General features: G+C 44.3%; 1 protein-coding gene across 1 annotated transcript in view; it reads right to left on the bottom strand.

Moving 5' to 3' along the window:
• RAB3B (RAB3B, member RAS oncogene family) overlaps positions 1-18347 on the bottom strand; it is a 74132-nt gene extending 55785 nt beyond the window's left edge. Inside the window, exons 1-2 of the mRNA XM_065929061.1 lie at positions 18250-18347; positions 5680-5907 (exon numbers count right to left, since the gene is read on the bottom strand). Of these exons, the coding sequence (XP_065785133.1) occupies positions 5680-5907 (228 nt within the window). The 5' untranslated portion in view covers positions 18250-18347. The remainder of the gene's footprint in view (positions 1-5679; positions 5908-18249) is intronic.
• Positions 18348-18757: the final 410 nt, after the last annotated feature.

The following is an 18757-nucleotide window of genomic DNA, read 5'->3' as shown; positions in this document are numbered from 1 at the left end:
GAGAAAGGCAGGAAGTCAGAGAGAGAGGTTGACAAAATTTACACAGCTGGCTAAAAGACGGAGGAAGGGATTGTGTGGTGCAGTGCCCCTTCCCCCAAAATCATCACCAACACAACAAAACAAGTTGAATAATGGAGGTACACACAAGCACCATAGTGACTGAGGATTTCAGAGGAGGGAGGTCAGAGAAAGAAAGAGGATGGAGAACAGCAATTCCAGGACAAGCCTGGGAATGAGGACAGTGGTCTTCAAATCCTTCACAAAACACAGAGTTCTTGAACTCTCGACAGAAAAGTGTTGGGCCAGCCAATCCATTTCTCAGTCTCTAAATAAGTAATCCCAGACACAAAAGACACACCTATTTTTAACTCTTCCTGACAAGAAGGTCACCAAAAAAAAAAAAAAAAAAGCCTCACTAGTGGGAGTGAGAAAGAGGACATCCTGGCCTTCCACAGTGGAGGCCCCTGCCATTGCATCCCCTGACAGAGACCAGGCCTGGAGTGAGCCTTTTAAATTGTGAATAGAATTGAGCCTGAGCTGCAGTTGCAAGCTGGTGATGAGACCCAAGTCACAGTTCACTGATTCCTGAGCTCAGCACCTCAGTGCTTGAGTTTGAAATAAGTTGATTATTTTTTTCTTCATGGCCCTTAACACAGATGAAATTAGATATTTTTCATTCATATACTTGGTGTCTACTTTGGCCACCTGATGCAAAGAGTTAACTCATTGGAAAAGACTCTGATGCTGGGAAAGACTGAAGGTAGGAGGACAAGGGGACAATAGAGGATGAGATGGTTGGATGGCATCTCCAACTCGATGGACATGAGTTTGAGCAAGCTCCGGGAGTTGGTGATGGACAGGGAAGCCTGAGGTGCTGCAATCCACGGGGTTGCAAAGAATGAGACACAACTGAGCGACTGAACGACGACAGATAGACGAGATAGTGTCTATCTCCCCCACTTCAATGAAAACTCCCAAGAGAGTAAGAAGAGTACTTCCCCACAGCTAGCACAGTGCCTAGCACAGAGGGAGTACCAGATAAATGTCTACTGAATGAATAAAGAATGAAGTTTACTGTTTGGCTCTGCACAAGTAAGTCAACATCTCTGGGCTCAACCACCTATATTGGTGGGGTATATATATACCTGCCTGGTGGCTCAGACAGTGAAGAATCTGCCTGCAATGCAGAGACCTGGGTTCAATCCCTGGGTTGGGAAGATCACCTGGAGGAGGGCATGGCAACCCACTTCAGTATTCTTGCCTGCAGAATCCCCATGGACAGAGGAGCCTGGCCGGCTAAAGTTCATGGGATCACAAAGAGTCAGACAAGACTGAACAACTAAGCATATATATATAATTTTATTTATTTTTGGCTGTGCTGGGTCTTTATTGCTGCATGGGCTGTTGTGATGAACAGGGGTTACTCTCAAGTTGTGGTGCATGGGCTTCTCACTGCAGTGGCTTCTTTTGTTGCAGGGCAGAGGCTCTAGGGCATGTGGGCTTCAGCATTTGCGGCTCACAGGCTCTTGAGCACAGGTTCAGTAGTTGTGGTGCACAGGCTTAGTTACTCTGTAGCTTGTGAGATCTTCCTGGATCAGAGGTCAAACCCATATCTTCCTGAACTGGCAGATGGATTCTTTACCACTGAGCCACCAGGGAAGCTCAACCACCCATTCTTTAAGGAGATGACTACTTCCTTGGGTCAGAGGGAAGATGTGAAGACACAAAGAATGGTTTAAAGCACATACAGGAAGAATTCACATGGCTGACAATATCCATAATCCCGATCTACTCAAAGCTTCATAATTCTCCTTGGACTTTCCTTTCCATGTCTTCCCTTGAACTTCACAACATCCCATGAGGCAAGAAGAGAGAGGATTATTTTATCCTTTTGATCTTTGGGGAAACAGGTCCATGGAGGGGAAGAGTTACTCCAGATCACACGATGACCACACCAGGGCAGAGCCAGGACTAAAACCCAGGATTCCTGGGTTGGCTCCATCATCCCACAGAACCCTGGATTCTTCCCTTCCCTCAGACCCAATAGCCCTCACAATGGGTCCCACGTGGAGGTAGTGGAAAGCCAATTACCACTATTCTCTTCCCACAAGTCCCAGGGGGCTGCTTGGCAACCAGCACCCAAGCAATAAGTGGCCTCTAGTCAGGTCTGTCGCTGTGTAGTTACCAATCCTCCATCCTCCTTCCACACCTGTGCATGCTCTCACCCTCTATTAATGAGATTTCTCCCCTACCCTTACCTCCCCAGTCAGATTATCTTCTCTAGTCCACAAAAATTAACCATTCCGGACACAGAAGGGGCTCTCAAGGACTTATATGGCAAGGGACGCTGGGAAACAAGGCACCACCAGTACCCTCATGATCCCCCAGAGACGGCAGAAACTCCTTTTGTGAATGGTCCTGCTCAGCAATATTAACCTCCTCTTCTTCCCTCTCCACCTTCCACCCTGACAATGGGTTTTTGAAATCCCCCGGGAGAGACTGAATGAGCTTGAGAAATTTAATTGAACGCTTCATACAGTGTTAATGAATCCCTGGATGCCATTCCAGCACTTCTGGAACCACAGGTGGGAAACCTTGGGAGGGAAGTCAGTCACTGTCTGCATGAGGGTCAGGAGCAGAGAGAGGACAGGACTTAACTTTTATTGTATTCTTAATATGTGCCAGGCACAATACTATGTTATCACGTGTGGCTTCCCCTCAACAAACCTATGAGACCTTTACAGTTGAGGATATTATCTACTCATAGAAGTGGAGTGACTTACCAAAGCCTATATATCTGCCTGCTTCGGTACACAAAAGATATTAAAATATATTACAATAACAAAGGCAATATTCAAATGCATACATTTTAAAGCATTTATGAACAGTACAGAAATGTTTATTTTCTGCTACAGAAAGTACACATGCATACAAACACACACACACACAAAAACCTTTGCTAATCTTTTTTTTTAGCAAAAGCAATGTGCTTATGTCAGATCATATTAGATTGTCATTGATTTTACCTCAAAACATGACTAATATTGAACTTATGCTAGGTGTTGGGGAAACATGTCTAGCCATTTTCTGTGCTCACTTAGGTTCACTATAATTAGTATAGTCCTCAATCAGAAGCTTCTTTGTGGGTTTCTTTTAAGCTACATATATATCATGGGGGTTCATTTCGTTAAAAATAGATAGTACAATCAATAAACCCACTTAATGAGGCACAGGAAAACTGCAAAAGCTCACAATGGGCTGAAAATGAATAAAAGAGTAAGGGAGCCGCTACTGCCAATCCCTTAGAAGGGCAGACTTGTCTCCTTCCACCTGAAGAGTGTTTGAGTGTAGAATATAGACTGTCTCCTTCTACCTGAAGGGTATTTGAGTGCAGGATATATGACCATCTAATGTGGAGATCAAATGAAGACATCCGTGTAAATCCATATAGCAAATATTAGTATACATTGATTTTGTATTCCAAGATAATAAACTCTAGTAAGCTTCTTCAGCTCCCTAAGGAATAATCAGGCACGTAGCCTCTGGCCCGTGTCAAGAACTTTTTATTTGTTGTCTAAGGTCTCTCTAGCCCCCAAACTGCCACCCGACAGCCTCTCCAGCAAATTTCTCTCAGCATCCCCTCCGCGCTCTTTCTCGGCCTTGCTCCATTTTCATTGGATTGCTCACCATGCCCCAAATATCCTGTGCTTTCAGCCCCCTCTGTGCACTGGCTTCAGGGAGGATGCCAGACTACACAAATGGAAGCACTGGCACATAATAGGCACTTAATAAATGCTGATTGATCCTCACCATGAGGTAGTTAAACTAGATCCGTGGTTCTTCAATTTTGAAATTGAAATTGAAGTCACTCAGTCGTGTCCGACTCTTTGCAACCCCATGGACGGTAGCCTACCAGGCTCTGCGGTCCATGGGATTTTCCAGGCAAGAATACTGGAGTGGGCTGCCATTTCCTTCTCCAGGGGATCTTCCCAACCCAGGGATTGAACGCGGGTCTCCTGCATTGCAGACAGACGCTTTACTGTCTGAGCTATTAGCCTACCTCAAAACACCCAGATGGTTTGTTATAGCACATTATTGGGCTATACCCCAGAGTTTCTGATTCTCTGGGTGTGAGGAGGGACCTGAGATTCTTCATCTCTAACAAATTCCTAATGGTGCTGATGCTGTTGATCTGGACATCACACTTCTAGAACCAATGAACTAAATGGTCTGCATAGTTTCTCCCATTTCCAATGGCTTATGATTCCTTGATGCTTGTAATAGAGAATAAATAAACAAAATAAACTTTTATCTCTATATAAATTAATACTTAATATGACCACAAATGGAAACATGGGCTCTATAATACCTAATGAACACAGTGTAGGAAAAAAAAACTCATACTTTAGAATCAGAAGATCTGAGTTGGAATCTCACTTTGTAGCTGTGAGGTCAACTTAAGGTAAATTAATTATGCTCTGAATATCTGTCCCATGGGGTTGTGAGATAATATTAATACATGGAAAAAATTGTAAAACAAAAAGCACTGTATACAGATTATACTAATAACATATATGCACAATGTATTAATGTTGAGTGGACTGATAATAAATAATACATTTTGAATACTTTAAATCACAGATTTTTAAAATTTCCAATCTCAACGATAATTCATTATCAAAAAGTATATGATGTACATGTTGCTATTATCATCTCAAATATGTATATATTTTATTAGTACACTGGTAAATACCAATAATAGTAGCTGTGATAGCCAGTTTCCAAGATGGTCCCCAATAATCCTCACATCCCAGGACTCATACCTTTGTATAGTTTCCTTCTACATTGAATTAGTGACCGACAGCATACTCTAATTAGAGACATCACCACTTCTGGTTTGGTTTCTTGGATCGCTCCCCCTAGGACAAGCTAGCTCCATGTCATTAAGACATTGTATGAAGAGAGCCATGTAGGAAGGGACAGAGGTCTCCTACTAAAGTCAGTGCCAGACACATGAGTAAGCCACCTTGGAAAGGAATCCTGCAGGTCCACTCAAGCCTTCAGATGACTGCAACCCAAACCAACATCTGCCAGCCACCTCATAATAGATCACAAGCCAGAAACCAAGCCACTCCCAAATATTCGATCCATAGAACTGTGTGTTAATGAATTATTGTTGTTTTAAACCATCAAGTTTTAAGGTGATTACACAGTGATAGATTATGGACATAGTAGCTAATATTTACTGTACATTTATTACACTCCAGGAACTATGCTAAGCACTCACCAACCCTATGATATAGATGTCATTATAATCCCCAAAGAGGAACGCTTGACCTAGAGAGGTTAAGTAACTTAGTCCAGGTTCCATGACTAGTAACTGGCAAAACTGAAATTGAATCCAGGCCTGTAACTCTGAAGCCCAGACTCTTAGTCACTCATCTGTATAATCCAGGATAAAACCTCTTGGACAGTTAAGCAACAGAAGCAACTGAGTCCCCAGATGAAAGTAAATGCATAAAATCAGCTAGGGGCAGTCCAGGGGCCAGATATGCAATAGCACTGGGGTCTAATGTCATAAACCCCAGCAAAGTTCTAAACTGGCCCCACTGCCCAGCCTTTGTACTAGCAAGCGAGTCAGCTCTCAGGACATTTCTGCCCAAGACGCTCAGGACTCACCCAAATCTGCAGCTTCACTCGCTTCTCGTGGCGGTAGACTGTCTTCACCTTAAAGTCGATGCCCACGGTGCTGACGAAGGCTGGGGTGAAGGTGTCATCGGCATAGCGGAAGAGGAAGGAAGTTTTGCCAACACTGCTGTTGCCAATGATGAGCAGTTTGAACATGTAGTCAAAATTCTGGTCAGAAGCATCTTTAACTCCGGCTTTACTATCGGTCACTGAAGCCATCTGCAGGAGAGACCTGTGGTCACTCAGGAACACATCTCCAGTCTCACACTGAGTCACCTAACTTTTAATGGTCACACACCCATTCACACACTCACTCCCCACCCCAGCATCACTGAGGAAATACACTACTCAGAATCACCCCCGCACTGAATCTGCCCCAAATGTCATCTCAGGATTGGGGTGGAACCAGATCCTCCTAAATATTTCTTCAGCAAATATTTACTGAGTACACTGTTCTGAGTCAAGTCCTGTGCTGGGCACAAAGAATACAAATATGAATCAGACATGGTGTCTGACCTCTGAGCGGCCGCAGATTAGAGTTAAAAACTCAAGAGTAACAAAGCAGTGGATAAGTGATAAGACAGAGGGAAGCCTTGGCTGAGGAAGCTCATCAGAAGCACCTAACCCAGCCTGAAGACATGGTGGTCAAGGAGAGGCTACTCTAGGAGACAGCTCCTAAGCTGAGTTTGGGAGTGGTTGGAGGGAGGAAGGTCAAGACAGCAAATGTTTGAACATTCCAGGAAAAGCCAACACAAGGCTCTCATTCTCCTGTTTCAAAAACATTTATGGCTCCCTATAGTTCTAAAGATCATGCCCAAACTGTTCAACTTGACAAAGAACCACCTAACCAAAGAATAAATTTTCTAAATTTTACCTTCCCACGCTGGGCTGGAAGAAGCACAAGCTGGAATCAAGATTTCTGGGAGAAATATCAATAACCTCAGATATGCAGACGACACCACCCTTAAGGCAGAAAGTGAAGAGGAGCTAAAAAGCCTCTTGATGAAAGTGAAGGAGGAGAGTGAAAAAGCTGGCATAAAGCTCAACATTCAGAAAACTAAGATCATGGCATCTGGTCCCATCACTTCATGGGGAAATAGATGGGGAAACAGTGGAGACAGTGTCAGACTTTATTTTTTCAGGCTCCAAAATCACTGCAGATGGTGATTCCAGTCATGAAATTAAAAGATGCTTACTCCTTGGAAGGAAAGTTATGATCAACCTGGATAGCATATTTAAAAGCAGAGACATTACTTTGCCAACAAAGGTCTGTCTAGTCAAGGCTACGGTTTTTCCAGGGGTCATGTATGGATGTGAGAGTTGGACTGTGAAGAAAGCTGAGCGCCAAAGAATTGATGCTTTTGAACTGTGGTGTTGAAGACTCTTGAGAGTCCCTTGGACTGCAAGGAGATCCAACCAGTCCATCCTAAAGGAGATCAGTCCTGGGTGTCCATTGGAAAGACTGATGCTGAAGCTGAAACTCCAATACTTTGGCCACCTCATGTGAAGAGTTGACTCATTAGAAAAGACCCTAATGCTGGGAGGGATTGGGGGCAGGAGAAGGGGGCAACAGAGGATGAGATGGCTGGATGGCATCACTGACTCGATGGACATGGGTTTGGGTAGACTCCGGAGTTGGCAATGAACAGGGAGACCTGGCCTGCTGTGATTCATGGGGTCACAAAGAGTCAGACACGACTGAGCGACTGAACTGAACTGAAGGCTTCTCCCTACCAATCTGTGCTACTTTTTATAGAATTATGCTGCTGTTGTTGTGGCTTAGTTGCTAAATCATGTCCAACTCTTTTGCAACCCCACGGACTGTAGCCCACTAGGCTCCTCTGTCCATGGGATTTCCCAGGCAAGAATACTGAAGTGGATTGTCATTTCCTTCTCCAGGGGATCTTCCCAACCCAGGGATCAAACCCGTGTCTCCTGCATTGGGAGGTGGATTCTTTATCACTGAACCACCAGGGAAGCCAATACCAAATTATACTCCACTCCAAATATGCTGTTATTTCTTGCTTCTGTCCCTTTAGCTATGTTTTCTTTCTGCCCACAATACTCTTCTCCTTCAAATCAGCTCCTATTCAACCTTGCAGATCCATGTGAAGTTTCACCTCCCCTGGGCAGGGCAGAGGCATGCGCTCCTGGCCCCAGGCTCCCAGTGCGCTCCAATAGCATTTGTATCATTTCAGAACTGTTTACTATTCCAGCGTCTCCTTTAGACCAAGCATCTTGGACCTAATGTATTTCCTTTCTTAATGTATTTCTCTAGTTTCAGCACAAGTCCTAGTATGTAATCAGCACCCAGTAAATGTATACTGAAATAATAAAAGTCACATCACCACTCTGGGGCCCAATCTCATAATCTGGAAAATGGGGAGAACAATTTCTGCCGTGCTTTTCTCACAGGGCTATTACAGGACTCAAATGAGATAAAAAGGAGTAAGATCTTAATAAGCTGGTAAATCCCAACAAGTGTGGATATAAGTTATTATTATTCCAAGTCCTTCAAAGCCTAGCTCCTTCATTTATTTACCTGTTCATTTGTTCATTCATTCATCTGGCAAGTATTTATTACATGCCAGACCTTCCTTCCCTGAGACCTCAGCACTCACAGTCTTGCCACTATCCTCTCCTTTTCTAGAATGAATTGAGTTTGAATGCCATCCATAATCAAGCACTCAGCCCCATAGTCTTACTTGCTTTCTTATTTCTTTTTCTGCAGGGACCCTGCATCACTTCTCCACCTGCCATCACTCCTTCTACTTAACACTGGGTATTCAGGTGTGCGGGGTGTGTAGTCAAGAGGAGGGTGGAAGGACAGCCCTGACATAAGATGTCCAGAGTGTCATCCTCTTTAGGAATTCCTGCTGTTTTCCTCAAAAGAAAAGAAAGAGATGGATTTATCTCTCTGGGCCTCTCAGGTGAGCTATAAAGATAAGATGTTGACAAATGGAGAAGGTGAAAAGCTCATTTGAAGAAAAGCCAGATGAATATGTAGGATTGTTAGCAGCCCTTAATAATACTTCCTGAAATAGGCTACCATCAGCCTTCCTTCTCTGGTGAGCAGGCCTCTGCTCTTCCTTCTCTTTTTCTCCCAGCTCTCAAGGCTTTTTTAGGACCTACACACCCACCCCTGTGTCAGCCTGCCCCTTGGCAAGCTCACTAGGTGGGTGTGGAACATGCCCAGGACAGTTGGAGACTCAGACATAGCATTTACATGAAAGAAGATGGTGAGATTAGAGGGGAACAATTGGCCTGATCCAACTGTCTCACAGCCCGAACTTTACAGTTTTTCATTGTACAAGATGCAGAGCCCATTTCAAGAACTGGCAAGTCAAAGGAATTATGCTTTTTTCTATCTAAGACAAAGGAAGCAATCACCATGACCTCACACCATCCTCTGCTCTGCTACTGGTCATCTTTGTTTGTTTTCAAGACAAAATTTTGCCTTTGAAAGTATATATCCATTATTAAATGTTAGGGAAAAACACAAGACTATAAAAAAGAAAAATATTAAATTACTAGACACCCCATCCATTCAGAAACTGCCATCACTAATATTTGAAGTACATTTCCTCCTTTATTTTTTCACACACCAGAGTGCCATCTATTTTGAAATTATATCTTATTATTTAATTTAAATGGTATATATATTGTGGTATACCTGGGCCTTAATATTATCAGTAAATATTTGTTAAGTACTCGTTATTTTCCATGAGGGACATGGTGGTGACAATAACCATGTAACAGTTACCATTTATTGAGCACTGTGATATAATAAAAGATACACATTTGGTCTGGGTACCTGGTTCCAGGCAGAGCTCCTAAAACCTTTGGAATGTCTGGAAGTGCAAGTGATAAAGTGTCTTCTTGTATGCTAATGAGATGACTGGTGACTGGGGCTCCAGGACAACCTCAGAGTAGGGGCTTGTTGCCAGAGGAACCAACCACATTTTAGAGGATTGGCACTTTCAGCATCACCCACTAACCTCTGGGAAGACGAGAAGGGCGGGAAATTAAGTTGATGACTAAAGGTCAACGACTTAATCAATCATGACTACAGGAACGAAGTCTTCATAAACAACCCTAACCAAATGGGTGTGGAGATCTTCCAGGCTGGTGATGACATTGATATGTTGGAAGGGTGGTACACCTAGAGAGACCATGGAAGCTCCAAGACCTCCCTTTCCCCATACCCTGCCCTATGCATCTCTTCCACTTAGCTGTTCCTAAGTTGTTTCCTTTTACACTTTTATAATAAAGCAGTGTATGCATTACTCTTTATATATATAAATAATATATGTTGAAAACATTTATATTACACTAAAAATAATTCAAATTTTACAATTTGCTAGTTATCATAAAGTAAAATTACTATTATTTTATCACATTTGCATTATTTTCTTAACTTTCAGCATAAAAAGTAAGTAATATGGAACCTAAAGGTTTACAGTGAAAAGTAAGTGTTGCTTCCATCCCTGATTCCCAATCTCTAGTTCCTTTCCCCAGAGGCAAACATGTTAACAATTTATGTATCCTTCAAAGGTAGTCTTATATAGCATATATAAGCATAGAAGTCTGTTCATACTTTATATATATTTACATATATATATATATAAATGGTAGCATACCATACTCTCGAGTCTATATCTTCCATGTGTATTTTAGTAGCTGAGATCTTTAGTTTTGTATCTTACTCCTTTTCACTTAACATTATATCATAAACATCTTACTACACTTTAAAAATTCCTTGTAAATACCATTTCAATTGACTACACCTTATTTCACCCTATGTTTGTGTCACATGACCAATTCTTTAAAGTTGTATATTTATTTTTCTGGTCTCAATTATTATAATTAAGTTAGAGTGACCATTTCTTTATATAAACATTTGTTCTCTTTCCTATTTATTTCTTTATTACGCCAACCCTTGCATGAAATGTTCCCTTGATATCTTGAATTTTCTTGAAGAGATCTCTAGTCTTTCCCATTGTATCATTCTCCTCTTATTTCTCAGCAGTGTTTATTGAAAAGTTATACTCTGCTATACTCTGGAACTCTGCATTCAGTTGGGCATATCTTTCCTTTTCTCCTTTGCCTTGCACCTGTCTTCTTTCCTCACCTATTAGTAAAGCATCTTCAGACAACCACTTGCCTGTTTGCATTTCTTTTTCTTTGAGATGGTTTTGGTCACTGTCATAAGAAGAGGTGGCAAAAGTACGTGGAAGAACTATACAAGAGAGGTCTTAATGACCTAGATAACCATGATGGTATGGTTATCACTCACTTAGATCCAGATACCCTGAAATGTGAAGTCAAGTGGGCCTTAAGAAGCATTACAATGAGCAAAGTTAGTGGAGGTGATAGAATGCCAGCTGAGCTTTTCAAAGTCCTAAGTAATGATACTGTTAAAGTGCTGTACTCAATATGTCAGCAAATTTGGAAAACTCAGCAGTGGCCACAGTACTGGAAAAAGTCAGTTTTCATTCCAATCCCAAAGAAGAGCAATTCCAAAGAATGTTCAAACTACCATATAATTACTCTCATTTCACATGCTAGCAAGGTTATGCTCAAAATCCTTCAAGCTAGGCTTCAGCACTACATGAATGGAGAACTTCCAGATGTACAAGTTGGGTTTCAAAGAGGCAGAAGAACCAGAGATCAAATTCCCAGCATTCATTGCATCACGGAGAAAATAAGGGAATTCCAGAAAAACATCTACTTCTGCTTCATTAAGACTGTGCTAAAGTCTTTGACTGTGTGGATCACAACAAACTGTGGAAAATTCTTAAAGAGATGGGAATACCAGACTACCTTATCTGTCTCCTGAGAAACTTGTTTGTGGGCCAAGAAACAGTTAGAACCAGACATGGAAATATTGACTGGTTCAAAATTGAGAAAGCAGTTACCCTGCTTATTTAACTTATATACAGAGTACATCATGCAAAATGCTGGGCTGGATGAATCACAAGCTGGAATCAAGACTGCTGGGAGAAACAGCAACAACCTCACATATGCACATGATACCACTCTAATGGCAGCAAGTGAAAAGGAACTAAAGAGCCTTTTGATGAGGGTGATAGAGGAGAGTGAAAAAGCTGTCTTAAAACTCAACATTCAAAAAACTAAGATCATGGCATCAAGTTCCATCACTTCATGGCAAATAGAAGGGGAAAAGTAGAAGCAGTGACAAATTTTATTTTTCTGGACTCCAAAATCACTGCAGACAGTGATGACAGGATGAAATTAAGAGATGCTTGCTCCTTGGAAAGAAAGCTATAATAAAACTAGACAGTATATTAAAAAGCAGAGACATCACTTTGCCAACAAAGATCTGTATAGTCAAAGCTATGGTTTTTTCAGTAGTCATGTACAGATGTGAGAGTTAGACCATAAAGAAGGCTTAGCACCAAAGAATTGATGCTTTTGAACTGTAGTGCTGGAAAAGACTCTTGAGAGTCCCTTGGATAGCAAGGAGATCAAGCCAGTCAATCCTAAAGGAAATCAAACCTGAATATTCACTGGGAGGACTGATGCTGAAGCTGAAGCTCTGATACTTTGGACTCCTAATGGGAAGAGCTGACTCACTAGAAAAGATTCTGGTGCTAGGAAAGATTTAAGGCAAAAGCAGAAGGGGATGACAGAGGATGAGATAGTCAGATAGTACCACCAACTCAACAGACATGAATTTAAGCAGATTCTGGGAGATGGTGGGGGACAGAGGAGCATGGTGTGCTGCAGTTCACGAAGTAGCAGAGAGTTAGACATGACTTAGCAACTGAACAACACAACAATTTATTTCCTTAGGAGAGATCTCCAGAAGTGGAACTTCTGGTCAAAGGATAACTTTATTAAAACACAGATTTGATCCTTACTCATTTTCTTTATCTTATTTTACCCTATACACAGACCTGAAGGATTAAATTGGAAGGGCAGTGATTACTTTCTTGCTCCAGCAAGAAAGGAACTAAGAGCCAGAAATTGTGAGGATCTGCTCAGGACTCACAGCTAACACAGAGAAGGCAATGGCACCCCACTCCAGTACTCTTGCCTGGAAAATCCCATGGATGGAGGAGCCTGGTGGGCTGCAGTCCACGGGGTCGCTGAGAGTCAGACAAGACTGAGCGACTTCACTTTCACTTTTCACTTTCATGCATTGGAGAAGGAAATGGCAACCCACTCCAGTGTTCTTGCCTCGAGAATCCCAGGGACAGGGGAGCCTGGTGGGCTGCCGTCTATGGGGTCGCACAGAGTCGGACACGACCAAAGTGACTTAGCAGCAGCAGCAGCAGTAGCAGCAGCACAGCTAACAGCTGAGATTAGCTTAGTACCATGCTATAATAAGGAGTCCCCTGGTGGCTCAGGTGGTAAAGTGCCTGCCTACAATGCGGGAGACCCTAGTTCAATCCCTGGTTTGGGAGAGAGGAAGATCTCCTGGAGAAGGAAATGGCAACCCACTTCAGTATTCTTGCCTGGAAAATCCCATGGATGAAGGAACCTGGTAGGCTACAGTCCACAGGGTCACAAACAGTCAGACATGACTGAGCAACTTCACTTTATGCAGTAATAAGGGAAAAGTAAAAATCCCTGCTCTATTCCTCAGCTGAGTTTTTGGGTGAGTTATATCAGCTCTCTAAGCCACAGTATTTTTACCTTGAAACCAAGAAAATACCACCTACTTCAGTAAGCGATGGTACCAAAAGAGTGAGTATTTATCATATGTAAATAAGCTGCTGTGGTTTCTTGACCTATGGGAGGTACTCAGTAAATATTAATTCACTGGTTTCTTTAATTCACTTCTGTAGTCAAGTGCCCCGTACCTGATCTGGGCTCCATAATTTGAGCTTATTTGACAATTAACTGTCTATCTCTCTTTCTGGATTCAGCTGAGTTTTATTTATCCTTACACCCTGTCAACACTGAACCTAGATTAAATCCTTGGGCATGTTACTCCTATCAATAAACATTTATTGAGCATTTGCCGTGTGCCAAACTTTGATGTAAATGTTGTATTATTGGTCTTCTTTTTTTGATGCAGCTGCTCGCACTCTTAGATTTCTAGAATTAGAAGAGATTTTAGAGTGGCAACTTTATCATAACAAAAAAGTCTGGTTCTTGGTCCCAGCTTTCACAGTAACTCAGTGTATGAAATTGGACAAGTAACCTAAACTCTGAGCTTCAGTGTCCTCATCTATGATGAGATCATGTTACCTACTGCAGAAGGTTGCTATGATTTTTAAATAAGAAAACGTATATAATGGTGCTTCATGTGTACAGTGTATGGAAAAAAAATATACTAGCCTTGTGTAGAATTAGTAGGTAAAGTGTCTGCCTTTATTAGCTATGTCTGCCATAGGTGTGAGCCAAGAGTAAAAAATAGTTTCAGTTCCTGGTCTGATACACTCTCCTAATTTTCAGGGGAAAAAATAATCAAGGCTCCACAAAGAGAATTGATTTGTCAAAGGTCACACAGCAAGTCAGTTGGAGCATCATTACTAGAACTTCTGTCATCTGATGACTTTCAGATTGGATTGGGCTTAAAGAAAATAATAACCACATCAATTTTACTGCATACGTGCTCAGTTGTGTCCAACTCTTTGTGACCCCATGAGGTTTTTTTCCCGGCAAGAATACTGGAGTGGGTTGCCATGCCCTCCTCCAGGGGATCTTCCTGACCCATGGATTGAACCTGCATCTCCTGCAACTCCTGCATTGCAGACGGATTCTTTATCACTGAGCCACTGGGAAAGCCCACAACAATTTTAGGGTGAATAGAAAAGCATCCCCAGTATGGCAGAAATCAAAACCAGTCTTGTAAAGCCATCATCAATCAATTAAAAATAAACAGACATAATTTAAAAGAGAAAAGAAAAACATCCCCAGCACCCTGAGATCTCTTTCCTAGCATTTGCCATACTGTACTGTCAACCTCTGTTTATGTGCACACAGTGTAGCTTTCCCAGAAGATAGTGTGAGAACAGGGAGAGGCAGAGAGCTGAGAAGTTCAGTTGGAAGATAGGTTCAGATGGGAGCACACAAGGAGATCTTTTCAAAAGGAAGGCAGACATTCAAAAGAGAGGTAAAAACCACCCCAGCAGGCAACTGCCTGAGGCAGATCTGAGCAGACAGGTCAATGAAGAACTGCATTTGTCAGATAAGCATCAATCAGATCTTCCCTCTCTTTTGTGACAGTCACATAAATGATAGAGCTCTGTAGCTCTTGCTCTTCCGTGACAAGCAATACAGATGAAGGCCCAGGGACCATCCAGGAAGTCATCTTTGGTTCCAGGTTGGGAGAAGAATGAAGTGGCTCCTAGGAGAACTGGCGTGAAAAATAACACTTTGAGTCTGATTGACTAAGGAAGAGGCCAGCTTCAGCCATGAAAGGGGGAAGGAGAGGAGACAGCCCTTAAATGCAGCAAGAGATCAACTGAATACACATAGTGGAGAGGTACACGGAGCAAATTCCCTTTGATGGAAAGAGCACAGGATTAAGTCAGAGACACCTGGACTGAGCCCTGGCTCTCTAAGCAATTGTGTAACCTCAGGCAGATCACACCCTGGCTCTCAGTTTCCTTATCTATAAAATGGGTTAATAAAATGACTTCTGGGCAAACTACTGGAAGAATTAAAACTAGTATATGACAGTGTTTTATAACTCCTTTCCAAAAAAATTTTTTTTGTCTGTGTGCTTCATGTTTTCTTCTACCAAGTCATCCTGGGTAGTGGAAATTGCTTGGGATTCCAAACAAACAGGCCAGATTCAGTTTCCAGGTCTAACATTTATTAGCTATGAGACCTTGGCAAGAAACTTTGCCTGAGTAAGACAGTTTCCTCATTTGTAAAACAAGCATTGTTGGGAGGATTACAGTCAATCTTGGTGGCTCAGACGGTAAAGAATCTGCCTGCAATGGGGGAGACCCAGGTTCAGTCCCTGGGTTGGGAAGATCTCCTGGAGAAGGGAATGGCTACCCAGTTCAGTACTCTTGCCTGGAGAATTCCATGGACAGAGGAGCCTGGCGGGCTACAGTCCAAGGTTGCAAACAGTCCAACACAACTGAGCAACTAACACTTTCAGTTCACTCACAATGTTGGTAAAGCATACAGATATTCTGCTATGTGACACAGTAAATGTAATTCTGTCTTCCTATTGGGAAGATTTATCCATGAGGTTAAAGAGGGAGTTAGACAATTGAACTTCACCCTGCTTCTCCTCCCTAAAGCCATACTCTACTCGTTTTTCTGATTCAACCTTTCTTGAAACCATTCCCCACCACCAGGCCAGCCCAGCCCAGCTCCTCTTGTTTCCCCTGATCTCTTAGAGCCACAGAAACAACATTGTAATAGCTATCATTTAGTGAGTACCTACTACTAAATGCCAGACACTCTACCAGGCGTTTTCATTGTATTCTGCCTTGCATACGATAGATGCTTGATAAACATTTACTTCCTTCTCCAGGCTAGAAAGAGATAGCGGCTGATATGACCACCACCATAATGTAGGCAAACCTGCATAATAACGTCAGTGGCCTCTCTCTTCTATACAGTGCTTTACAGTTTATGAAGCTCTTTTACCCAAATTATATTTGATTCTCACAGTTCTTGGGAGTAGGTGAGGAAATCGAGGCAAGAGCAAAACCACAGCTCAATTATTCATTCAGTCAACATTCACTGAGCACCTACTGTGTGCCATCTCCCCTGTCCTCTGGGGAGATGAAGAGAAACCATAGGAATTCCAGTTTAGAGGGAAAACCTTTTCAAACATCCTCTACAGGTTACTGGTGCCTCCCTTCACATCATAATCCCTAAGAAACTGGAGATTTATTTCTTGGGCTGGAGATCATTTTAGATTTTTGCCTTCTTCCATACTGTTTCCTCTGATTGGAACATACTTTCCTCTGCTGCTAGCTAAATCCTTCATGACCAGAAAGTCTTCCCTGACCCACCATCCTCTAGCAGAATGTCTTTGCTCCCTCAAACAAGCACCAGGGGCTTCCCCGGTGGTTCAGTGGTAAAGAATCCTCCTGCCAATGCAGAGACACGGGTTCCATCCCTGGCTTGGGAAGATCCCCCAGAGGAGGAAATGGCAACCCACTCCAGTATTCTTACTTGGTAAATCCTATGGACAGAGGAACTTGGCAGGCTGCAGTTCACAGGGTCACGAAGAATCCGACTCAACTGAGCAACTAAACAGCAACAACACAGCACCAGGGCTTCCTTATACCATAGGCGGCTTTTCACAGACTTCCATTGTCTTCCTCCGTTTATAAGAGTAGAACAGGTGGGCACACACCTGTGCACACACACACATCCAGCTCCTTTTACTATTGAGATAGATGTCCCTGTCCTCCTCTCACTCCCCTCCACACCTCTACTAGCTGCCAGAGGCTGCCACCTTGCCCTCCCTAAAAATTTCTTCCTACACTTGGACTCTAGAACAAGAGTCTGCCTGTGGATGAATTTCCCTGTCAATGATTCTTTTCTTGTCTCTGGTCCCAGGTAGCAGTATAATAGGGTCCAGTGCTTGTGCCCCCTCCTCGGCTTGTGAGGAGCTAAGACAGGGCTAGCATTCGGATGCACTCGGACTCCACTCTGGGCCCCCATCATCTTCCCACTCTCACACCACAAGCCACACCTGGCTTTCTCCACACTAAGACCTAGCCCATCCACCACCCTAAACTCTCCAAGTTCCAGGACAGCTCCCCCAACCCCCTGCTAAATTGCAGTGCCTCTCCACAGCCCACCTCTAGCCAGAACTCAGGCTGCCACAGCCCATACCGGAGGCCAGGACTCTCCCTTCACCAGCTCCCCACCCGCTTTCTCTGCAGCCTGGATAGACCTAGCCTTGCCTCCCACCTTCTCATTCTTCCTAGTTTCCCACCTCCAAGCCCCCACTCCAGTTACCCACCTTGCCTATACCCAGCTGGGCTCCGCTCCACACCACACTCACATTACCCTCTCCCCGCCCAGCACCCCCTCCAGCCCAGCGCTCCTTCCCCTCGTCGTCTCACCCCTCCATCTCAAAACGACCCCCACCACCCAGTCCCCTCCCCTTAGCTCTTCACTTCCACGCCTCCCCTCCCTCGCTCTCCTTAATCCCTACGCTTCAGCACCCCTTTCCCCACCCCTCGTCTGCTCGGTACCCTCTGCCCGCACTGCCCCTCTGAGCTCCCTTCCGACATCTCCCCCGCCTCCATCCCCCTCCGCCCAGGTTCCCCCACAACCGGCCCTCGCTGCGCTCCAGCTGCCGCTCAGCCCTCTCCCCAGCCCCGGCGCCCTCTTTCTTGTTCCTCCGATCCCGCTGCTCCTGCCTTTGAGGCTCCCCTCGCGGCCCTCAAAGCCCGGGTAGACCCTCCTCAGGGCCCCTGCCAGGCTCCGTGCCCCTTCACTGCCGCGGTACCTCTCCTTAGTGGTCTCCCCTGGCCCCTTCTTCTTGGGGTCCCCTCCGCTGCCCTGAGCTCCTCCTCAATGCCCGCTCACTGTCCTCCGCGCACCGCTCCGGGGATCGGTCCCAGATCCGCCCCAGGCGGGTTGCCGGGCCGCGCCCCTTACCTGGGACTCCGGGTGAGGACGAGCGGCTCGCTCCCTGGCAGCGCCGCGGAACCCCTGGACCTGGCGGCGGGCGGCAGAAGGCGCAGCGGGTTCGCGGAGCAGGGAGGTGGGAGGGCGGGGCGGGGCGGGTCCGGTCCCCTCCGCGGCGACTTCGGGCAGAGGCTCGGGCTGCAGCTGGGCTGGGCTACGGCCGAGTCCAGGCCCCACCCATGCCCCGCCCAGGGGCGGAGCCCGCTTTCCCCTGGCCCTGGGCTCCCGGCAGGTGTAGGGAATATGAGGTTTGTTGGGGACCCGAAGATCCCCAGTACCTGGTTGACTATCGTGATTTATCTTAATTCTCACGCCTCGTTCCATAGACTGAACTAGTAGGGTGATCAAAGGGCTTTGATGATAAAGTAGATGATGACGGGTTTGTAACTCTGCCATTTCTACAGCTCTTACTTGTGCATTTATCACTTCGTACTCAAAGAAGCACATGGAGAGAGGCAGGATCTGAGTGGCTGTCTAC

This window comes from Muntiacus reevesi, chromosome 1 (genome assembly GCF_963930625.1).
Source record: "Muntiacus reevesi chromosome 1, mMunRee1.1, whole genome shotgun sequence".
Taxonomy (NCBI): domain Eukaryota; kingdom Metazoa; phylum Chordata; class Mammalia; order Artiodactyla; family Cervidae; genus Muntiacus; species Muntiacus reevesi.
The sequence above is the reverse complement of the archived record's forward strand: the minus strand, read 5'-3'. Positions and strand labels throughout refer to the sequence as shown.